Source organism: Astyanax mexicanus, chromosome 1 (assembly GCF_023375975.1).
Source record: "Astyanax mexicanus isolate ESR-SI-001 chromosome 1, AstMex3_surface, whole genome shotgun sequence".
Lineage (NCBI taxonomy): Eukaryota > Metazoa > Chordata > Actinopteri > Characiformes > Acestrorhamphidae > Astyanax > Astyanax mexicanus.
The window spans coordinates 96,429,907-96,451,076 of record NC_064408.1 but is presented as its reverse complement, the minus strand read 5'-3'; the positions used below and the strand labels follow the sequence as shown (position 1 = coordinate 96,451,076).

The window sequence follows — 21,170 nt, the reverse complement described above, 5'->3', positions numbered from 1 at the left end:
GGCCTTCATTTTGTCTGTAATGGCTTTGTATCACATTTAAAATGAAGCAAAAAGCTGCTGAGGAACAGAAAAGATTTTTATTTACAGTCATATAATAATACATATTTTACAGTCATTTGCAATGTCTGCAAAGTCACGTTTGGGCTGATAATGAACATTTAAGCATCATACAATCTCTATTCACTTTATTTCACAGATTTTTTTTACCTGCAACAACTAAAACAGTGTCTGTGAAAGAGTATTAGTTTACATTCTGCACTTTACCATGCACTTATTATGTGGTCTGCTCCAGTCCACACCTGCAGGCCTGTTTACCCAAATGTGTCAACATTATTGATCCTCTGCCAGATTAAGGAAAGTTCAGGTGTTCTGGGCCATCAGATAATAATTTTTTTGTTACTATAGTATAGTATTACTATAGTAGTATATTATAGTATATAGTATAGTATATTAGTAGAAAACTGAATGTTTCTACAGTTGCCTATAGCAGGTACACTCTACATACGTATATTACCACACAACAAATGGTCCCATAACACCCGTATTCTGTCTAGCAACACACCTTCGATACATTTGTGCGTTGGCAAGAAATCACATTAAGTTTTGAACTTTTTGGTCACATGACAGACCATATCTGACAGACAATCTCTGAAATCTTTATTTAGCCCTATCCGGATGGGATTAATTTCTCAGGGGGTCCTGGGGTATTTTTATCTTTTATGGAGGATCCTCTGTGATTTTATTCCTGTCTGGAACAACCATGTACTTGTTTTTCTCAGACGTCTTCTCAGAAAATGACAGGCTGAATTACCTACTGAACTACAGGCTGAACTACCTCGCATTTAATAAAATAGCTATTTGTCCACTGCTACACACCATAATTACACTTTGGGTGCGGGTTTTCACGGAGATCCATGTAAACACAACAGCAAGTGGAACTGGAGGAGCTACTGCACGTGATGTCACGTGCCCAAGAAAGCCAAAAAAACTCACTGGTTCTCCTGTTTTTTCAATTGCAGTACGGATACAAGAGTTTTATCACTGAGTAGAAGTGTAAAATATTTTTCACAGACGCCCCCCCTGAGAAACCAATCCCGTCCTGATAAGTCCCTTGTTACTTATCTACTGAGGTCCAGGAAATTCCAAATTGAATGATCAGTTTCTGACCATGAAATTGCTGTTTGTGCTAAGAATGGTATCTGGAGAACAGCTGTACACTTAAACATAAAAGTAAAGAAAGAGTCCTGATGAATGTATCAGTGTCCTAAAGTTGCCAAATGATCTACAGCTTATTACTGGGCATGTGTCTGTGTTGTTGTTAACTATTAGCATTTTAGCCCAAGGCTAGAATAATTTCAGACACAGTATGAATCTTGGATATTTTAACACTTCTGATCTATATTATATATTTATTACTCACAAATGAGTTAGTAGGTGTAAGCGGTATGCAATTGGGCCTCTGGCCTAGTGTTTCTTTTAGTAAACAGTGAGGTTCCGTGTATATTCAGTATATGTATTTAAGCTTGTGCTGCCCCCTAGTGGCCGAATGGGAGAGGCGCAGCTTCGTCACAGTATCAGGAACGCCGTTAAGGCGCCAGTCACTTTAATGAGTTGTGTGAATTGATGAGTGTGTGTGTGTGTGTGTGTGTGTGTGTGTGTGTGTGTGTGTGTGTGTGTGTGTGTGTGTGTGTGTGTGTGTGTGTGTTTATGCTGGGTCTCGTGGAGCTGAGGGCGCGCGGGTGCTCGTGGTTGTTGTCTCTTCGTCCTCGTGCTCCCCGGAGGTGATGGACGCGTCCTGCTCGGGGTCCGCGCGCCTCCGCCGCTCCTCCTCCTTCTTCCACTTCATGCGGCGGTTCTGGAACCAGATCTTAATGTGGCGCTCGGTGAGGCGCAGCGTGAGCGCGAGCTCCACCCGCCGCGGCCGCGAGATGTAGCGGTTATACAGGAACTCCTTCTCCAGCTCCAGCAGCTGCGCGCGCGTGTACGCCGTCCGCGTGCGCTTGTTGTCCTCCACTTCCGCGGGGTACGGACCTGCGGGGGCAACAGAGCATTACAGGCAGGTAGCAGAGTATAGGAATAGAGCATGGAGCAGTATAGCTACAATATGAGAAGCACACTAGAGCATTGAGTGGATAGTATTTTATGATGGATCAATAGCATTGGGTAGAAAATATAGAGTATGATGGGTCAATAGAGTATTGGGTGGACAGTATAGTATGAGGGGCCAATATAATATAATGAGCCCACAGCGCATTAGATGGACAATGAGAAGCAAGTAGATTACCATTTGGTGCACAATAGATTATGAGGGGTCAATAGAGCATTGGGTGGACAACAGAGTATGAAAAGCCACTTGAGCTTTGAGTGAAAAGTATAGTATGAGGGGCCAATAAAGCATTGAGTGTAAAAGTGAGAAGCAAGAAGAGCATTGGGTGCCCAATATAGTATGGGGGGTCAATAGAGTATTTAGTGCACAACAGAGTATGAGGTGTCTATAGAGCACTGGGTGCACAATAGAGTATGAGGGGTCAATATAGTATTGGGTGTACAATAGAGTATAAGGGGTCAATAGAGTATGAGGGGTCAATAGAGCACTGGGTGCACAATAGAGTATGAGGGGTCAATAGAGTATTGGGTTCACAGCAGAGTATGAGGTGACAATAGAGTATGGGGGGCCAATAGAGTATTGGGTGGACAAAAAGTATACAAAGATAGTAGAGCATTGGGTGCACAGTAGATTATGAGGACCCAATAGAATATTTGGTATGAAGAGCCAATATAGCTTTGGGTGGACAATAGTGTATGAGAAGCCAGTAGAACATTGGGTGGACAACAGAGTATGAGGGGTCAATAGAGCATTTGGTTGACAATAGAGTATAAGAATCCAGTAGAGCATTGGGTGGACAGTATAATATGAGTAGCCAATAGAGCATTGAGTGAAGAGTATAGTATAGGAAGCCCGTAGAGCATTGGGTGGAGAGTATAGTACGAGATGCCAGCGAAGCATTGAGTGGACAACAGAGCATTAGGGGCTTATAAAGCGTTGGGGCCAATAGAGCATAAAGAGCCAATTGGGAGGACAATAGAGTATTAAAATTTGGACAGCAGTAAAGGAGATGCATAGAGCATGGTGAGCAAATAGAGTACAAGGGGCCAATGGAGTTTAAAGCATTATCCCTTATAATTAGTATACCTCTTAGAGCCTCTCAGACCATATTTGCACTACTATGCTCCTTTTTCCCTTCTTTACTCCACTGTTCCTGCTGCATTCTAGTACCCCAGTATTTTATCACTCCTCTAATTCAACATTTCCTCACTACTGTTAACTTCCTAAATACCCTTTTGTCCTCATTAGCTAGTGACATGGACACCCATGCGTTACTTTCTCCCATTACTCTATTGCCCATCCAATGCTTTACTGCACCCTCATACTCTATTGGCCCCTTGTACTCTATTTTGCTCACCATGCTTTATGCATCTTCTTTACTGCTGTCCAAGTTCTAATAATCCACTATTCCCCAAATGCTCTACTAGCTCTCCAATATTTAAGAGAATGCAGCATATGTGTAAATGTTACATAAGTTAAAACACTATACACTATACATTTAGATTATTACACACATACAATAGATTTAATTAGACACCAACTTAACTTATTATTAAATACATCATTTGTTTTGTAAATGTCATCATGATCAACCACAGCTGTAACTGATCTAAACTTATACACCATAACAACCATAACATTAAAACCAGTGACAAGTGAAGGTAATAACTTTACTTATCTTGTTACATTGGCATATGTGGGACATGGGATGGGGCAAGTAGTGGGACTTAAGTTTGTCAGCAAGCAAACGGTTCTGAGTAACTTTGACTAAAACAAAATTGTGACAGCCAGATACCTGGATGAGATCATCTCCAAAACATCGGGCAGGTCTTGAAGGGTGTTTCTGATACGCAGTGGATATTAGTGAAAAAACAGTGACATAAGGACCACCCCAGAACACTTTCAGAGTCCACGCCTTGACTGGTTAGAGCTGCACTGGTAGCATGAGAGGGATCTACACACTATTAGGCAGGTGGTTTTAATGTTACGGCTAATTGGTGTATAAACACTGTGATTGGTGTGAATTATTATAACATTCTAATATATTATAAATAAATTTTAGACATATTTCTAGCTCAAATTGGAATTTGATCTTAATCAAGTAAAAAAATATATATATATAAATATCATTTAAAAATCTGATGTCTAACAAAGGTTTTACACAAAGCAGGATTCAAATTCTCCAAAACAACTCTCACTATGAAGCGGCACATTTTAACTTTGGTTTAGGCTTAATAAAGCACTTTAGTATGTAGTTATTTAGCTTATCTTCATCAAGTAACCACTATACATTTTTACCTAAACTGTGTAAGATAGGTCTTATTCACTAATTAACAATTAAAAAAAAATCTTAAGAAATTAATAAGTTGTTTATGTTGAATAACAATCTTTATTTGTTCTAATGAAATGGAAGAAGCAGAAGTCAAAAAGTAGCAAAATCACCGTCCAGAAAAAGCAATTTTGCTCAAGTAGTCGCTGAGATATGTACTCAGAAAAAAAATCATTTATACAGTACCGAAAACAGGTTTTTGAAAGTGAATTTTCTTTTTGATGCATTTTTGATGGTTTGAGTCTATAAAAACTGTCTGCAAGGTTTTTAAAACAATCTTTATCCAGACAAATAACTATTTAGGCATGCAAATAGTTATTTGCCTGTATATAAAAAGATAACACTTATTGAAGAACCCTTAAATAGCTTTTCCTCAGGTTGTAGAAAACTTATAAAACATTTTAAGCAGGACCGTTTCATTTAAGGACCATAACCAAAATACTACATGGAAGCTTCCACTTACTTATTTAACAAGAATTAATTACTTCTTTACAACGCATGCTCTAACATATACATAATGAATTTAAATATTTTTAATAAATTCCTAAAAAAAAAACCTAGTGAGGACTGAGTGTGTTTTTGACTCCAAACCCTTTTGGAGATATAATTAAACATTTTTAATATGTTCTACAAATTTCTTACAAATCTCCAAATTCTGCAGATCCCCTACAAGAGAATATTATTGTATTTGAAGACCCATTTAACCAGGAAAATAACCATGTACACATTACATTGGCTTTTTAGTAGTAATAGTAGTAATATTCTTTTCAGAACCAGAGGCTTTTGTAAAGCAACTTTGAATAACCGGAAGATCTCCTACTTGAAGAATGTTGAGTCCCTAATGCACAGTTCCTGTAACTACCCTGAGAAACTACCCAAATTTTCCTCACCAGGACTTAAAACCCCTGATCGGAAAGGCCAGAAAGGCAGTGGAGTTCTTAGTACATTTGTTACAGTCTGTTCTTTCCATTTTGAACTGAAATAAAATGATAAATCTAGCGAGTGAGAAGTGCGACACAACACAGCACAATCAAATTAAGTGTTAAATTAAAATGGAACTAAGAAAAAAGTTGATTCGCTTCTGTATCTCACAAATATCCTCAAGTATAAGTGAAAAACATCTCAGTTCAAAAAATACAAATCTATTAAATGTGTCCTTACATATATTAAAACTGACAAAATAGTACTGTCCAAAGAGCATTTGTTGCCATGCTTACTGTACAACGTGAACTGAATGAAATAGAAAAACAAAATCAATCTTCATTAAGTTGTGTATTTTTGCCTCCTACATATTAAACGCAGTTTGATCTTGTGGGTTTGTAGGCATTGATCTTGTACCTGGATTGGTGTGTGGTTTAACTGCAGACAGACTCTGCCGCTGTAACAAAATTAGATGTGGTTAAAGTTGGCAGAGCTTGTTCTTTAAAAAACAAAGAACAAAACAAAAGAGACGAGAGCTACCGCCGGATTATAAAACTACTGAAACGAGACTGAAACTCAGAGGAAGAAGCAAACAAGGAACTACAAATATTTTATTAAAAAATAAGTTAAATTAAAAAATGACTGAAACTATTTATAAACTGGAAATATTAAATGTAATCTAAGCTCATGTACACTTACTGAGAGTAGACATTTAATTTAGAATGTATGCAAGTTTTTTTGTTATATCAACATGGATTCCACCGGGGATTGAACATAAATCACCAAAGTCTGTTGTTCGTTGTGTTGAACAAACATTGAACAAACTCACTGTTTTTGTTTCTGTAGTTTCAACATTTTACAGAAACATTCTTTTTTTGCATTATGAAAGTTAAAAACCAAGTCAAAATTTAATGTCCTGAAATGTATTTCATTACTCCAGATTTAAACAATTTTTATCTAATTATTTGTAAAAAATTTTATTTTATTTGTTTTACAAACTAATAATTGTTTGCTAAAGAATACTAAATATTTTTAAAGAATATCTTACAGTCACCCTACTTGCTGAGACCTTTATATAATTTATACAATTGAGTTATTTTACAAATATGGATACTTATTTTCTTTTACCAAAAAGCGAATGGACCAAACAAGAATAAGAAAAAAAAAAATTAAAACAAAAATTAAATAAATAGTCAAATAATAATCATTAAATACACTCACTTGTAAATTAACACAATTCAAATTTCAGATGTCAATTTAATTTTCAGGGTTGAACTCTACGCATGTATATATTACGCCATTATTACGAAGTAACTACTATAAATTTGGTTATGCCAGTGTAAAAATCATATGTTCCCAAATAAGTGGTCTTGTGGTACGGACCCTCATATACAGAACCTTGGATTTTGAGGAGTTAAACAAAAAAACAAACAAACTCACTAATAGCAATTGATGGGCAAAGTACACAGCTTACCGGTCCACTGTCCTTTCCAGGCGTGCGTGTGAGATTTAGTCGATTTCATCCAGGGGAACGGAAGATGGCACCTGTTTCGCTCTGGACAGAGATCCAGGGAATCTCCGTAACCCCCAAAGGGCTGCAGGGTGGTCTGTTGGGTTTGCGCATTGTGTAGGTGCCCCATCGGTAGATCTTCTCTGGTGGGAAGGTAGGGTGAGAGATCTGGGATGTTATGCTGCTCCTGGACGACCAGGGAAGGCGAAGAGTAGAGGGTCTGTCCCTGTCTGCCCATGTAGAGGCACGGCGGGGGGCTCTGGCTGTAGTCCTCCGTATGAGGCCTCTGGTAGGCGCAGGAATCTTTGTAGATTTGGCCGGCCGAGTAGTAGCTCTCTTCCCGATTCATTCCTGCCACTGCCTGGCCCTGCGTTTACGGACCTGTGCTCTACCTGCGCTCTGGCGCCGCTTTAGGCCCTCACAGGTGTGTCCACCCGCACCATGTGACCCTGCCTCACCTGGCCATTGGTGTCACTGTTTACACAAAAGGCTGACAGCAGTGTCTTTTTTTTCCTTCAGGCTTGCCCCACGGTTCACCAATAATTGAACAGGACTGGCCATGTTCAGATCAATGGCCTTAACAAACATGTGTGTTTGCCCAAGACTAGCAAGGCTACACCTGCAGTCGCCTCTTGCATCTGCACTCAGCTACGCCAGGGGTGTAGTGTCTCACACGCATGTGTCAAAGGTGGTTAAAATGCTGTCAAATATCTTCATATTACGTAACAGCAAATGTACCACAGAGGTAAACTGTTATCAATCGATTCACGTTGTTGGAGTAATTGGCTTATCAAGACAGTGTGGATACGCGAAAGAAATCAATGGCACAGATGGACAATAATAATGGAAGACAGGAAAAGAAGGAGAGGGATGTCAAAAATGAAGAAGAAACCTTTAAAGCCTTTAAAATTCTACTTTTGTACACTATTAGAATCTAGCAGTCTCATCATCATTGTTGTGTGAACATTTCAAAATCAGTGGGTCAATACAAACAATTGTACATAAAGGAGAACTCTGGTGTAAAATGGACTTTGAGTGTAGTAAAACATGATAAAAAGTACTTACCTTTGCTGAATAGCCCCCCTCCACTCTCCCACAGCTTTCTTAGATCCAGTAAGTTTGTGCTTTTTGAACAGCAAACTGTACAATGGCCGTATCGGGGCATATTATGCCCCAATAAATTGCTTTTTACACCGTTATCCAGGCTCAATGTACTTCCACATCTCCTTGGTAGAATCCGGAGAGCCCTGACATTTAAATCGAGGCATTAATAACTTTCAAAGAGCGAAGGTGGGCTATAAAACAAAGGTAAGTACTTTTTATCATGTTTTACTACACCCAAAGTCAATTTTACACCGGGGTTCTCCTTTTTTTCTTGATCATAATAAATAGTCGGTGTTTTACAGCATCAGCAATAGTTGAACATGGCCGTATATATAAAACTGTTGTGACAAGTATGTCTTTCTTCCATCATTTTTTCGTTTTGTTTTTTTTGTATGTGCCTGAAAGGGTGCCCCTTTAAAATTGATTGATTGATTGTAGATTTTTTGGGTAATTAGTCACTAACTAACTATATTCATTTAGCTAAAATTACACAATTCAAAAAAGGACAACGTACATGAGGCTATACGTAGAAAACATGCTCAAATAATGCCCTTTCTAATAAATGCCTTCAGCTACTTTACAAAAACAACTTATTTAGTCCCTGTAGAGAAGGATTGCCAATAGAATAGTACTTTTGAACTAATAGCAGAAAACAGAAGAACTTATTGGCAGTTCTCTGGTGATTTGAATAAACAGCACTAGTTAAAGAGTTGGAAATTAAGTTGGGTGGGGTCGTGATGAACATTCTGTCCTGAAAACTCTTGTCACTCAGTGCAATCAAATCCTCACAGCATTGCTCCAATAATACATACAAGTCAAGCTCTGGGGAATAGAAATTTAAATAGAGGTTAGTGATAATTGGATTTTGTTCCACTGTTCTTTTAACTTTATTTTTTTACATTACCTTTTTATGTCACAGAAAAAGAGGATGGGAATTGTGCACAGTACAAAAAATCAGATTGCTGTGAGGCTCACTGTAGGTTAAACTGTATTTTTACTCAACCTATGAATGTGTTTATACCGTAATTACAGATGTTCTCGAACTTATCTTGTGTATGTACATACAGTTCACTGTCCGCTTGCTGTCATTTATGTTGCTTTAATGTTTGCTTTCGAGTGAGTTCAGTTGTCCAGTGACACTATGTTAGTAGCAGTTGGAAAACATGCTGGTAGTGGCTTATTTCAGGATACTTGGAGACAAAGAGAAGGCAAAGGCTAACTCCAACTTTGATAGGGGAGTCCTAGTTAGTAGATGGGAATATAAAATTATTTTAGTGTATGCCCTCCAACCAAAAACAAATAAACAAAAAACTAAATTTATTGAAGGAAAAACAATTAATGTAAAATTATTTAGTTTTTTTTGTATAGACTTTTTAAAAACAATGATTTGAAGTTTATACTGTACACAAAGTGTATTTGATTGTCTATAACTTGTTTAAATACCTATTTGAAATATTTGTTTTCTAACAACAAATATTAGCTCACAGTAAACATACTGCTCCACATTGACAAGTTTTTGACACTTTACTGAAGACATGGATAAGATTTATCTGGTTGAGAAAAGTATGTATCTGAGTATTTGCAAAAAAAAAAACATTCAGTAGCCACTGACTTCTGGTGTTTTTCATTATTATATTCCCCAAACCAACACTAATTTTATGTATTTTCACACCATACAGGTCTTGACTGATGGACTTTGTCTGTGGTGTGTAAGCAAGTATTCCCCAATGGTAATCCGGCTGACCTAATGTTTAGTCAAGACATGTCAAGTGAAGTAGTTTTATTGTCAATTCTGCATATGTACAGGACATACAGAGGATTGAAATTATGTTACTCTCCTTCCCAAAGTTAAAACAAGTACAGCAAGTTAAAAATAAAAATGAACATTTAAATCTGCTGCCAGAGGAGATGAGTTTCTGTAGTTTTCATGTTACAGTATCCACAGTAAGATAGCTCAATAGGTAGAATCAGCACTTTCTGTGTGCTACTGTGTTTTTGTTGCTGTGTGTATATCTAGTTCTTGTTTGATGTCCTGTCCTGATTACCTGAGCTATACTCTTTCAGACTATAGTCTTGAGTGGTATGTCTAGTCATTATTAAATGATTTTAATCATGTAGCAAGTAGGAAGACCCTTCCTTAATGTGGTAAAGGCAACAACAGTGAGGCACAATGGGAGAAATTCAGACACAGATGGTCACAGTGTCAAACAAGTGTTTGCTGAATTCTTTCATTTACAGTGTTTGATGAAGTTCAGAATACGTTCATGGGTGGAGCCCAAATTGGATAATTTGATTGATACTGTGAATTCTACGTATTATCAATAAAATACAGCATATGGAACAAGCTTAGCAGTGGAAGGGAGACAGGTCATGGTATCTTAGCGTGAGAGGTCAAAAATGCACACATGAAATGGCCCATTTAACTCAGTCCCGTGTCGGGTCTGTTATGGACACGGGCAACAATCAGAGCCCATTTCCCTCTCTAGCTGTTTCCCCAGAGCCTCCAGGTTTACCTGCCATTAGGCACGCCTGCCTCACGCTCCATTAACCTAAAGCCCTCGTAGTTAAATAAAGCCAAGATGTTCGGCATAAACCAATTATCAAGGAGTGCGAAGGAGAACTCAATTAGTCCACTAAGGGATGGGTGGTGATGCTGGTGATAGTGATGTTGGTGGTGGAGATGGGGGTGAACACTCAGCTCAGGCTGTGATTGTGTGTGTGTGTGTGGGCTGAGCAATCACATTTTGGAGTCAGAATGTCATAACTAGAACAGCAGTCTATGAAAGGTACATTACAATGTCTGAAAATCGCTGAAAGCGCGCTTGGCCTTTTTACGCCGTGTCTGGCTGCCTCGAGACCATCTGTGATACAATGCTGTGTTTGCATGGACCTCTTCAAAAGCAATCATGGTACTTTTTCTCATATCTAAATGGGCCTCTCATGCTCTGCCATAAAGTTCGAGCAAACCCATTCCTCTCACACCAGGCCATGGAACGGCGCTTAATGGTGTTTATATATGACTTCGTTTTGAAAGGGAAGGAAATAGTTATCCGCGGCGATTGCCACAATGCTGGAGCCGGACAATGAGGTTTATGAAGCGTGAGTGAGACGTGGTTTGATGGCATATCCATGGAAGTTATGAGAGGCCTAATGGTCTTAAGTGATGTGTAAAGTAGAGTCGGCCTGCACGCAACGCAAACGCAGAATTTAAAGCACTGGAACATAAAGTACAAACCCAAAAAGGTGGATTAAAATGTGAGCAAATTGCACAATATGAAACAGGATGTGATGTTTAAATGCAAAGTGTTTGCTGTTTCTAGGGGTTAACTGATTAAATGTTGTTTTACGCTGTGCAGAACGACAGTTAAAAAAACACATTCGTGAAATATGTGCTTCTGAACTTTGATATGATGTAATATTACCTCATAGAGATCTCTCCACAAGGCACAGACAGGTACAAAATTATCTGAAACTTTAAAACTATATTTTTAAAACTACTTGTATTAATTTACACAAGTTTGCAATTTATAATAGTGAATTTAAATTTCCCATGTTCTAATAATTTAAACATAGATAAAAAGAAAAAAAAAACTTCATAAATATTATCTTTAGCTAAAGTTTTTATTTAAAGACATTAAATTAAGTTATTCAGTCAATTAAATCATTTTTTGTTTACATGTTAATCAAACTAATTAAGCCTAGCTATGGATATATTTTAACATATCAGGAGGGTTAAAATGAATAAACACAGTAGTATAATAAAATCATTGATCATTATCATTAGTAATGAATTGTTTTAAATAAAAAATATTTGTCTGTTGACATATTAATTAAAATAATAACATATTCTTTCAATATATACAACAGTAAGCAAAATTGTTATTCAAGATTAGACTTGTACTATTTGTATGTTTTATTCCAGCTTTCCTGTTATAAGAAGACCTGTTTAACCAGGCAAAAGCCATTTAAACATTCAACTTAATTCAAATAGAATTCTTTGAACATTTTCTAAAGAACGCTTGAAGAATGCTTCTGAAAATGTATTGGAAGTAATTTGTATGTACATATTTTAATTTAGTAAAATGAACATCTAAAAAATAACAAAAAATGTCTATTTCTTCCCTATGGAAGCCTACTAAAGGTTCTTTATACTATCCAGAATTAAACAAACAAAATACATAATTAAAAAAAAATGTTTTTGCTACAAAAGCTAAAAAAGTTTAATACAGATAAGAAACTTTCAGTAATGTTACAGTAGGCATTAGATTGTGTATGATGTCCTAATGACTGAGAATAAGACCTGAATCCAGTTTTGAATCAGGTCTATGTTTATGTAGTTCTTCAGGTGAGTGGAAGGGAGGCAGGACAGATTACAGGAAAAGCTTTTTACCTGCTTTTAAGACAATAAGCAGTCCGTCAGTCTGACGAGAACACGCATAACCCATGTCAGTGTCAGGCGATAAAACCTGCTTACCTAGTGGCGACAACGAAAGCCTGGGCAAACAATGACCAACGGAGAGTAATGTAAAAGCAACGATAATGACTTTTAAATTGAATTCAAACTTGTCCAGGAAAGAAGCATAACAGAGCAATAAATCACATCATTTGACAGAGGTTGCAAAATCTGTATAGAGAGGACAAATCTTTAAAAGATGAGCTGCTGGAGTGGCCTTTGGATGGGAAACTGTTTGCTAACAAAAATGGCCCATTTAAAATCCAATAATACAATTGTATAGATAAATAATTATTTTATGCAATTCAGTAAAAATGCCTGGTCACAATTTAAATTACATTAACATCAAACAGTTGTTGTCAGTTTTTTCTGATTAGACCGGCCATTACATTTATATTTATATTGTAAGTCGCTTTGGACAAAAGCCTCTGCCAAATGTAATGTAATGTAATGTATATTAGTACTATAATTTAGTATGTATTTAATTATTGAATTGTGTATTGCTCATTGTGTTTAGCTGATAATTAGGATTTGGAATAAAAAGGACTAAAATGTGCTATAATCCATAATTATAAAAATACTACGCATCTTTTCACCAGTATGTTATTAAATGAAATAATATATAAATTATATTTTCAAATGTATGAAAGTGTTATTTCCACAACAGTTTCTATACTTGAATATGTATATTTGATGTACCTGTACACAGTCATGCAATTATTAAAAAACCCAATTAAGAACAAGAACAGAAAGCTGAGGCTGCAGTGAGCACAGACTCATCCAATTAGTGAACATTTGAATTCAAGACAAAAATACTTATCTTACTACACCTAAATTTAATCTATACCTGAAGCTAAACCAAACGTTACCTACACTTTAACCTAAATTCAGCTGACTAACCCTAAATGTAACCTAACTAAAACTTAATATTACCCTTAACCTTCTTACAGCAGTGAATTTTCTCCATAAGAGAGAGAAACAACGTGAATGTAACTTTAGTGACAACTTTTTTTTCCCCCAATTTAATGTTTTTGCAAAACAGCATTAAATTGGAGCTGTAAACAATAAAATATGTACAAAATATTTTCAGAGTCCAGACAGCAACAGGAAGGCAAATGTCTGACGATATAGCAACACCACAGAGTAAAAAGTGAGATACAATTTATTGCTACTGTGAGGGTATACAATATCCAGTGTATACAGTAAGGGTATAGCAGACTGGCAACTCTGCTAGGTCTTTTTTCTGTCAGTTTTCTCACCATTAATTTTTGGAGATACATTTTTTCACAACGCATATTTACCACAACATGTTTACTTATTCAGGTATCATCAAATACAGATACATTTTTGACTGAACATGTGACACATAACTGCTGAGAATTCTTAAACTCAAGAAACCAAAGCTATGGCATCCCTTAAGCAAAAGGACACATTTAAAATAAGCTGTATATTAAAATAGATTAAATTTAAAAATAAAATCAACAAATCTTCAAAATAATGTTTAGCTGCCCACAAAAAGTTCAACCTCCATTTATGGTTTTATTCATTACTTGAGACATTTGTTTGAGATAATAAACTATTCTCAGTACATACGTTCTTATATAGCAAGCAATTTTAAACAGTACATCCTCTCAGAAAAATCAACAGAAAAAGCATAACAACAATTAAATAGTTCAAGTTTCTGACAAGAGGGTTTAAGATATCTGGTGTTCACTGAGAGATTAATTGCTGTACACAGCAGTCTAGACTTATAAGGACTCTTCCTCTCCAGCGGTGCATTATTTTGGAGTCCGATCTCTAGATTTCCTGAGCGCTGACCGGTCTCTGACAGGTGAGCGGGAGCGGGTCCTGTTTGATTGATGGGGAGAGTGGTCTCTGGATGCTACAGCACTCCTAGAGGATGTGTGGTGCCTTTCTGAGTGAGAACGAGAGCGGGTGTGTTCTGTCCTGTGTTCTCTGTCTTTTCTATGTCTGTGCTCTTTGTCTTCACTGTGACGATGTTTATCCCCGTCCCTCCTGCGAGTGTCTCCTCTCCTTTCTGTAGCTGCCTGGCCAGCAGAGCGGCACTCCAGAGCAGACGAGCGCAGGGTGTTCAGCAGGAACCGTTTGTTGGTGCTTCCCAGAGGGCACTTCATCCTATCAAACATAAAATATACATTATACTGTTTGTGTGCTAGTTCATTATTGTTAACTAGTTCATAGTCATTACCTAACGGCACACATTAAAATCAAAGCTCTTATATGCAAGCAATAACATACTCTCGGTAGTCAGCATACTCACAAGAGTATACCAACACTGCATCAGTATTAGCACCGATACTTGCTCTTACACACAATATCGGCTACAACAGAAAGCTCCGATACTATACACCTCTAGGTACTTGAGTCGTAAATGCTGTTATTTCAAGCTTATTATATTTGAGATAAAGAATATATGAAAAATGATACACTGTAAACAGTGTGTTATCGAATAAAAATAGTCATTTAGAGCATCTATTTGCAGAAAATGAGAAATGGCTAAAACAACAAAAAAGATGAAGAGCTTTCAGACTTCAAATAATGCAAAGAAAATAAGTTTACATTTATAAAGTTTTAAGAGTATTAATATTTGGTGGAATAACCCTGGTTTTATCACAGTTTACATGCATCTTGGCATGTTCTCCTCCACCAGTCTTACACACTGTTTTTGAATAACTTTATGCCACTGCTGGTGTAAAAATTCAAGCAGTTCAGCTTGGTTTGATGACATGTGATCATCCATCTTCCTCTTAATTATATTTCAGAGGTTTTCAATTTGGTAAAATCAAAGAAACTCATCATTTTAAGTGGTCTCTTGTTTTTTTCCAGAGCTGAATATTATGCTATGATTTTAGAATGCAATAAATATAGTATGCTATAATAGTCTCAGATTGTATAATATATTGTTATAAAATACATTTGATTTTCAAAAGAAAAAGTATTAGAAGAAAATAAAAAAAACACAATACAGCAACAAATATTTTCACATTTTAACCAGTTACTACACACTGGTTGTAAAAAGGTTTTGTAGAATTGACCTATATTTCTCCATCGTATGGTAAAGGCAATTGTTTAGGGTTATAGATATAGAAATTATATCTATGCTAAAATAAAAAAGAAAATAAGAACATAAATAGTTAATAAACATTTATGATGTAATTAGTATTCATTAACACTAAGCTGCTAATGCTTACATGCACTGTACAAATTGTTAATATACCGTACATCTGTGATCTGTTTACAAACATTTAGTGCAATATAATTTACACAACAGTTCTGACTTATCTTATATATTTTAAACTACTAATTACACAAATTAAGACAACCTAAATACCTAAGCTGTCAATCACTTAGAGACCATATTTTGACAAACGTTTATTGATTAGTAAAGTAATTACCGATGTCACTTTAATTGTCCCCCTCTGGCTGAGCTGCAGTTCCTGCTTATACACATATTTATTCATATTTATTGTATTTACAGTTCCTGTGCCTTCTCTTTGTGCTCTGGCTGTCGTCTTTACACTACTTACTACTACTACTACTACTACTACTACTACTACTACTACTACGTACCCTTTTATCCATTTCTATCATTGCACTTGAGAGGCAGCCTAACAACTTTACACTGCACTGTATGGGTGTATTGATGATAATGTTGTATTAAATAAAACTGAATACGATTAAATATTGTCCACCCCTGCTTTATGCTTTATTCAGACAAAGCTATAGAAATTCATGTACTGCTGCTGAAAAGACAATTCAATAAAAGTGGATCACACCTGGACTTCACATGGAACAATTTTGGTTGGTTTATTTACTCAATAAACAAAAAGTTTAATGTATCACTGCTAACATTTACCATGTTAAGCCCACGACTGTTGAAACATGTTTTTTGGATTTTCTGCAAGGTGTGCATTGAATGCGGACACTTCCTCCTATCTATCTTTGTCTGTAAAGATGACTGCATCCACACAATTTTTTGTATATTTTGCTCCTTTTTCTTCTGCATTCATTTTTTTACCTGTCTGTTGCTCAACATTTGTAAAATGATACTATTTAATGGAAAAAAAAAAAAATCCATCAGAATTAATAAAAACAGGTTATAGACACCAATGACTCACCACCCCGCTGGCCCCATGGTCTCTGCCCGTACTTTGGCTCGACTGGCCTCTTTCAGGAGTTCTTCAACTGCACGTCTGTGAGGAGGAGAATGGATTAATTCTTCAGTGTCCATAAAACAGACAACAGGAAATGAATGCACGTGTGTGTCCTGCAGCGACCCAGTCCAGCAGCTGAGTCACCACCTCTTAGTGGCATCACCAACTGTCCACAGCTGCCCTTTGACCGCAGTTCACAAAACAGGTGCCCGAGAAACTTGCTGCCTCAGCGGCAAGAACACAGTCCATTCCTCACACATAGCACACCCACTGTATCAGTGTCAGAGGAAAGGAGTAACTAATAACATTTAAATAATTACATGTGCTCAAGCACAGCTTTGATTTGTCCTTCTCTGAGTGTTTTTTAGATAATACTTTTACTTTTTGGGTAAACTTGACGTAATTAATTTCAATTTCCATTAATATTTCTATCAATTAAAATATAATTTTTGTGCTAATACAGTAAGAATGTTGTATTTTGCTTTTGATTCTGTTTAATGCATCTACTCAAGTATGGGTTTATGCTACTCTACCCTCCTCCAATCAGTGGTAATCAACCCTTTAGAGTTTAGGTCCAGCCCTATTCTGCTCCAGCTTTAGCTTCTAATGTTTTCAGAATGCTTGGACAGGCTGCCTTCAGTGTTTGTTATCACTGAATAGGATCAACAAAGGGGTCTGGTGTATCGAATGTGTTTTGGAATCAATATCTGCTGTAAAGAGGATCTCCAGGTTGGTAACAGTTTTCTGTAAGACTAAACTGTACATATAGAATATTTATAGTGCCAATCCACTTTAAAATAATGTTCTTATTATATTATCTGAATATACTGCACAATTATATGCATTATTGTACAAAAAAATGCTGAATAAAACATTTATTTCTATACACTTATATATTTTTTTGTTTATTTATCAGAACAGAATCTTTTTACATTAAGTTACATTAAATACTAAGAACATGTTCATACTTTTCCCCTACTGCCAATTTACCATTTGGAGACAACTGTTTTTAGGACAATAAGCCTTTGCTATTTCAAACTGCAACAGGCACTAATTCTCATCTGCTACTGTTAGTGTACCGCAACTGTGCTGCACTATGTTACACACATAATTACTTTTTTTTTTCTAAATAGGCAGTAACTATCTACATTTCTAATAACATTGACTGTTTAACACATCAATCATATTTAATGTCAATGTGTGTGCTGTGTATTAAATACAGTATTTGAATGTAAAAAGGTTGCATATTTTGCAACCAAAATTATTATTGAGAAAAAAATAATTATTTGGGTGTTTAGCCAAATAAGACCACATAATTTAAACAAAAAATATTTGCAATAGAAAAAATGCTTTTAAGCTATTGCATTATGCAATAGCTAAAAATGTGGTAAAATTAATGAATACCTGCAAATTAAAACACGTTTGATATTTAGCTAAATATTTCATTTTGTACAGTTTCAAACAAAAAAATATTCAGTGTACCCCTAGTTTGTAGCTAACCAGTTACTGGCAATGAAAAAAGTGTTATAGAGGAGAGAAGAGAGTTCAGGGGGGGCAAGAACAGAAATAAGTAAATAAAAGTCAGTTCTATTTTTATTTATTTTTTGCTAATTTTGTTACTATTACCGATAAATGTTCTTAACTGGGATATAAAACTGTTATAAAAAACAAATAAATCATAAATGTTACAATATTATTAATGACTTAAAGATAAATAGCAATACGGATAATAAACCCCTTATAAACATAATACTAAGTCGTACACTAATAGTTGTTTTGCCATTTGCTTCAATCCTGTGACAGACAGATATTTTGGGCTAGTTTAAGCTTCTGAAGGGCGGGTTTTAGACTGAGTTTGGGCTGAATATTTTTCTTGGACCTGGCAACCCTGCCCTGCTGTCAAGTGATCAGTTTGTAGCTTAGCTAGTTAACTTACCTCTGTTATGAAGCCAAAGCAAGCTAATTAACTTAGTTAGCTAACCTACGTTATGTTAACGTTAACTAGCTACACTTAAAATTCACCACACAGATCAGTTCGAGATCCAACATCTCCATTAGGTTTTCGTTATTGCAAAAATATGCGATTTAAATCATGTAATCAAACCAGATGTAAGTGAATTAGCCTGAATATTCAGGTAACTAGCTAGGTTAATGTTTTCATGTTCAGTTCTGCAGTAATAGACGTTAAGCTAACAGGCTAACACTGCTTTCGCTCAGCATTAAAATCCCATTTCCCCGATTAAATCACATTTAAACAGCTTAACATCGTCTGTTAAACGACCTACCTCTCCAACTCACTGGCTGTATCCTTATCCATCACACTGACGGACGATTTTAACTTCCAGTTACAGCGATTCCTCTATTATTGCTTAGAGACTACAAAGACTACAAATTGTTTTCACCCGTGAGGACCCAATTTAGGACCAATAGCTGAGCGGCTGTGTGCCTGAACGAATGAGCGCTGAAATAGTAGAGAATCGTAGTGCAGTTTCTAAATACAGCAATGACATTAGTTAATTTTTGGACTGAAATGTGTATGTGTGTGACTAGACTTGGGAAATAAATAGTAATTATGCGTATTACGATCTGTGACAGGGCAAAACCCAGCATGTAGGTCGTGTTTTGATCAGGCGGGGCAGAGGGCGCGATTTGGCTGGTCAGACCGACAGCCGGAGAGAGAGGCTGGAGTGAGCTGAAGCAGCGGAGAGGAGCCGCAACTGATGGCCGAGAAGGACGGAGCCTGCTGGGGGAGATCTGAGGGGCGAAGGGGCGGCTGAGCGTGGGGGCTGGGGGTGGATGTGACCGAGAACTACTAGGTGACTGGAGCACGAGCACGAGGAGAGAGGTAGGAGGATGCAGGATGAACAGGGACACTGTTGTCTTTTGTTGAGGGTTAATTGGAGGGATGGAGGGATGGATAGATGGATGGAGGTTGTGATGTGAGAATGGAGGATGTATGGTGATGTATGGTGGTATGATGTAGGATGGAGGAATGGAGGCTGTTGCATTGAAGAATGCAGGTTGTGTTTGGGGGAATGGATGCTAGGGGTTGAATGGGTAATTAATGAGGGTGAACTGGGTGGGATGTCTGCATGTCTAATGTAGATTTAAAGGCTGTCAGTGCTGTTAAAACTGTGCATTAATGCGAGGATGTGGTATAAGGGAATGAGGGTGAAGTTGAGAGCATGTCTGAACTGGATAAAGCTGGCCAGCAGCATTCTCAGATGAGACATTGCATTAGGAAGGTGTGTGGCTGAGGAATGCAGCCTCTGTGCAGCCTGTGTGTTTAGGGTAAGTGGGATGCTTTTGTTTAGGGGGATGCTGCTGCTCCTGGATGCTTTTTGTTTAGGTGATGAGGTGGGATGCATTGCTATGAGCATTTAAGTGACTGTATTGATAATATGTGTTAGGGCACTGGTGGAGAATGCGGGTTGAAAAAGCATGTGTGTGCCTTGTTTTTTTTATAGGGATGCCTGCTTTGTTCAGAGGGGGGTGCATGCTTTGTTTTAGGGGGACCAATGGGATGTATGTAGGTTGGCTGATGAAGCTGTGTGTTTATGGGGATGGATGCTGTGTTTTGTATAGGTAAGCTAGGGGGTGGATGCTACATGTATAAGGGAATGCATGCTATGTATGTGTGTCTGTGTGTGTTTATGGGAATGGATGCTATGTATATATGGGAATGCATGCTTTGTTTGTTTATAGGATGGATGCTCTATATGTTTTTTTATGTTTGGTAGAGTGAAGGACATGGAATGAAATTGCAAATGAAATGGATGCTAACCAGGTTAGCATGTCCAGGACAGAGCTTGTTAGTGAAGCTAATATGTTGCATTAGGAGAGACTGTGTGATTGAGGAAAGGCTGCCTCTGCATTAAGGGGGAATGTGTGTGAGGCTGTGTGCTTGAGTGAATGGACTCTGTGTTTGGGAGAATGGAGAGTGTGTGACTGGTGACACATCCTCCATTCCCCCTCAAACACACAGCCTCCAATGAGCTTGTGACGTCAGGCGTCATCATTCTGTCAGGGTTTATTATGCTGTTTCTGCTGCTGACTAAGACAATAGCCTTCAATCTGCACATCATTTTAGGCGACTCTCCAGAAATGGCTGCATGTTACGTACTGCTGCTCTCTGCCTAGATCAACCTGGTTTTGGGGTAGATTTAGGGCAATGAACGATGCTCTTCAGAGAATGAAACCTGAACTGAAAGGGAATAATTGAATCACTGAGAGGTAAACAAAGTCATACAGAGTGGTTTGAAATGCTCTATCTTTAATAGTAACTTATGGCCTTGGATCACCATGGGGTCACTATGTCTATAACACAAATATAACAAATTTCTGCACTATTTAAAGCCACCAGTGAACATACAAATGTTTTTTTTTTGTGAATGAGTTTCATATAAATGAGATCCCTAATGGAATGATGATGGTGAAACAGCAGTACATACCCTCATCATCAAAGAAGTGGTTATAAAAATAGTTGCACTCAGAAGGAAGTGTTAAGTTGCAATGACTGATATGAACAATATCAGTCAATATTTGTCATATTAATTAGGCTACACACATAC

General features: G+C 37.1%; 3 protein-coding genes across 3 annotated transcripts in view; 1 reads left to right on the top strand and 2 right to left on the bottom strand.

Annotated features, from left to right (window-relative positions):
• Positions 1–63: 63 nt before the first annotated feature.
• On the bottom strand, positions 64–7,293 carry pdx1 (pancreatic and duodenal homeobox 1). Its single transcript, XM_007249056.4, has 2 exons — positions 6,832–7,293; positions 64–2,031 (listed from the first exon to the last, which is right to left on the bottom strand). The coding sequence occupies exons 1-2, from the start codon at positions 7,214–7,216 to the stop codon at positions 1,706–1,708; spliced, it is 711 nt and encodes a 236-aa protein (XP_007249118.1). The 5' UTR covers positions 7,217–7,293; the 3' UTR covers positions 64–1,705.
• A 6,275-nt stretch (positions 7,294–13,568) lies between these two features.
• Positions 13,569–19,013, bottom strand: si:ch211-140b10.6 (uncharacterized LOC103033184). Its single transcript, XM_007248994.4, has 3 exons — positions 18,885–19,013; positions 16,564–16,638; positions 13,569–14,560 (listed from the first exon to the last, which is right to left on the bottom strand). The coding sequence occupies exons 1-3, from the start codon at positions 18,914–18,916 to the stop codon at positions 14,203–14,205; spliced, it is 465 nt and encodes a 154-aa protein (XP_007249056.3). The 5' UTR covers positions 18,917–19,013; the 3' UTR covers positions 13,569–14,202.
• Positions 19,014–19,268: 255 nt separating this feature from the next.
• Positions 19,269–21,170, top strand: part of lnx2a (ligand of numb-protein X 2a) — a 30,265-nt gene continuing 28,363 nt past the window's right edge. The window contains exon 1 of the mRNA XM_007248995.4: positions 19,269–19,444. The gene's annotated coding sequence lies outside the window, so the exon portion shown is untranslated. The remainder of the gene's footprint in view (positions 19,445–21,170) is intronic.

What these genes read in the sequence shown, in the direction of transcription:
- pdx1 (XM_007249056.4), bottom strand. Translation starts at nt 7,216, where the DNA reads ATGAATCGGGAAGAGAGCTACTACTCGGCCGGCCAAATCTACAAAGAT. An exon ending in CTGGAAAGGACAGTGGACCG is followed by an intron (nt 2,032 to 6,831) that starts GTAAGCTGTGTA and finishes TTGCCCCCGCAG; the next exon opens with GTCCGTACCCCGCGGAAGTG.
- si:ch211-140b10.6 (XM_007248994.4), bottom strand. Translation starts at nt 18,916, where the DNA reads ATGGATAAGGATACAGCCAGTGAGTTGGAGAG. An exon ending in ACAGCCAGTGAGTTGGAGAG is followed by an intron (nt 16,639 to 18,884) that starts GTAGGTCGTTTA and finishes TCCTCCTCACAG; the next exon opens with ACGTGCAGTTGAAGAACTCC. An exon ending in ACCATGGGGCCAGCGGGGTG is followed by an intron (nt 14,561 to 16,563) that starts GTGAGTCATTGG and finishes TATGTTTGATAG; the next exon opens with GATGAAGTGCCCTCTGGGAA.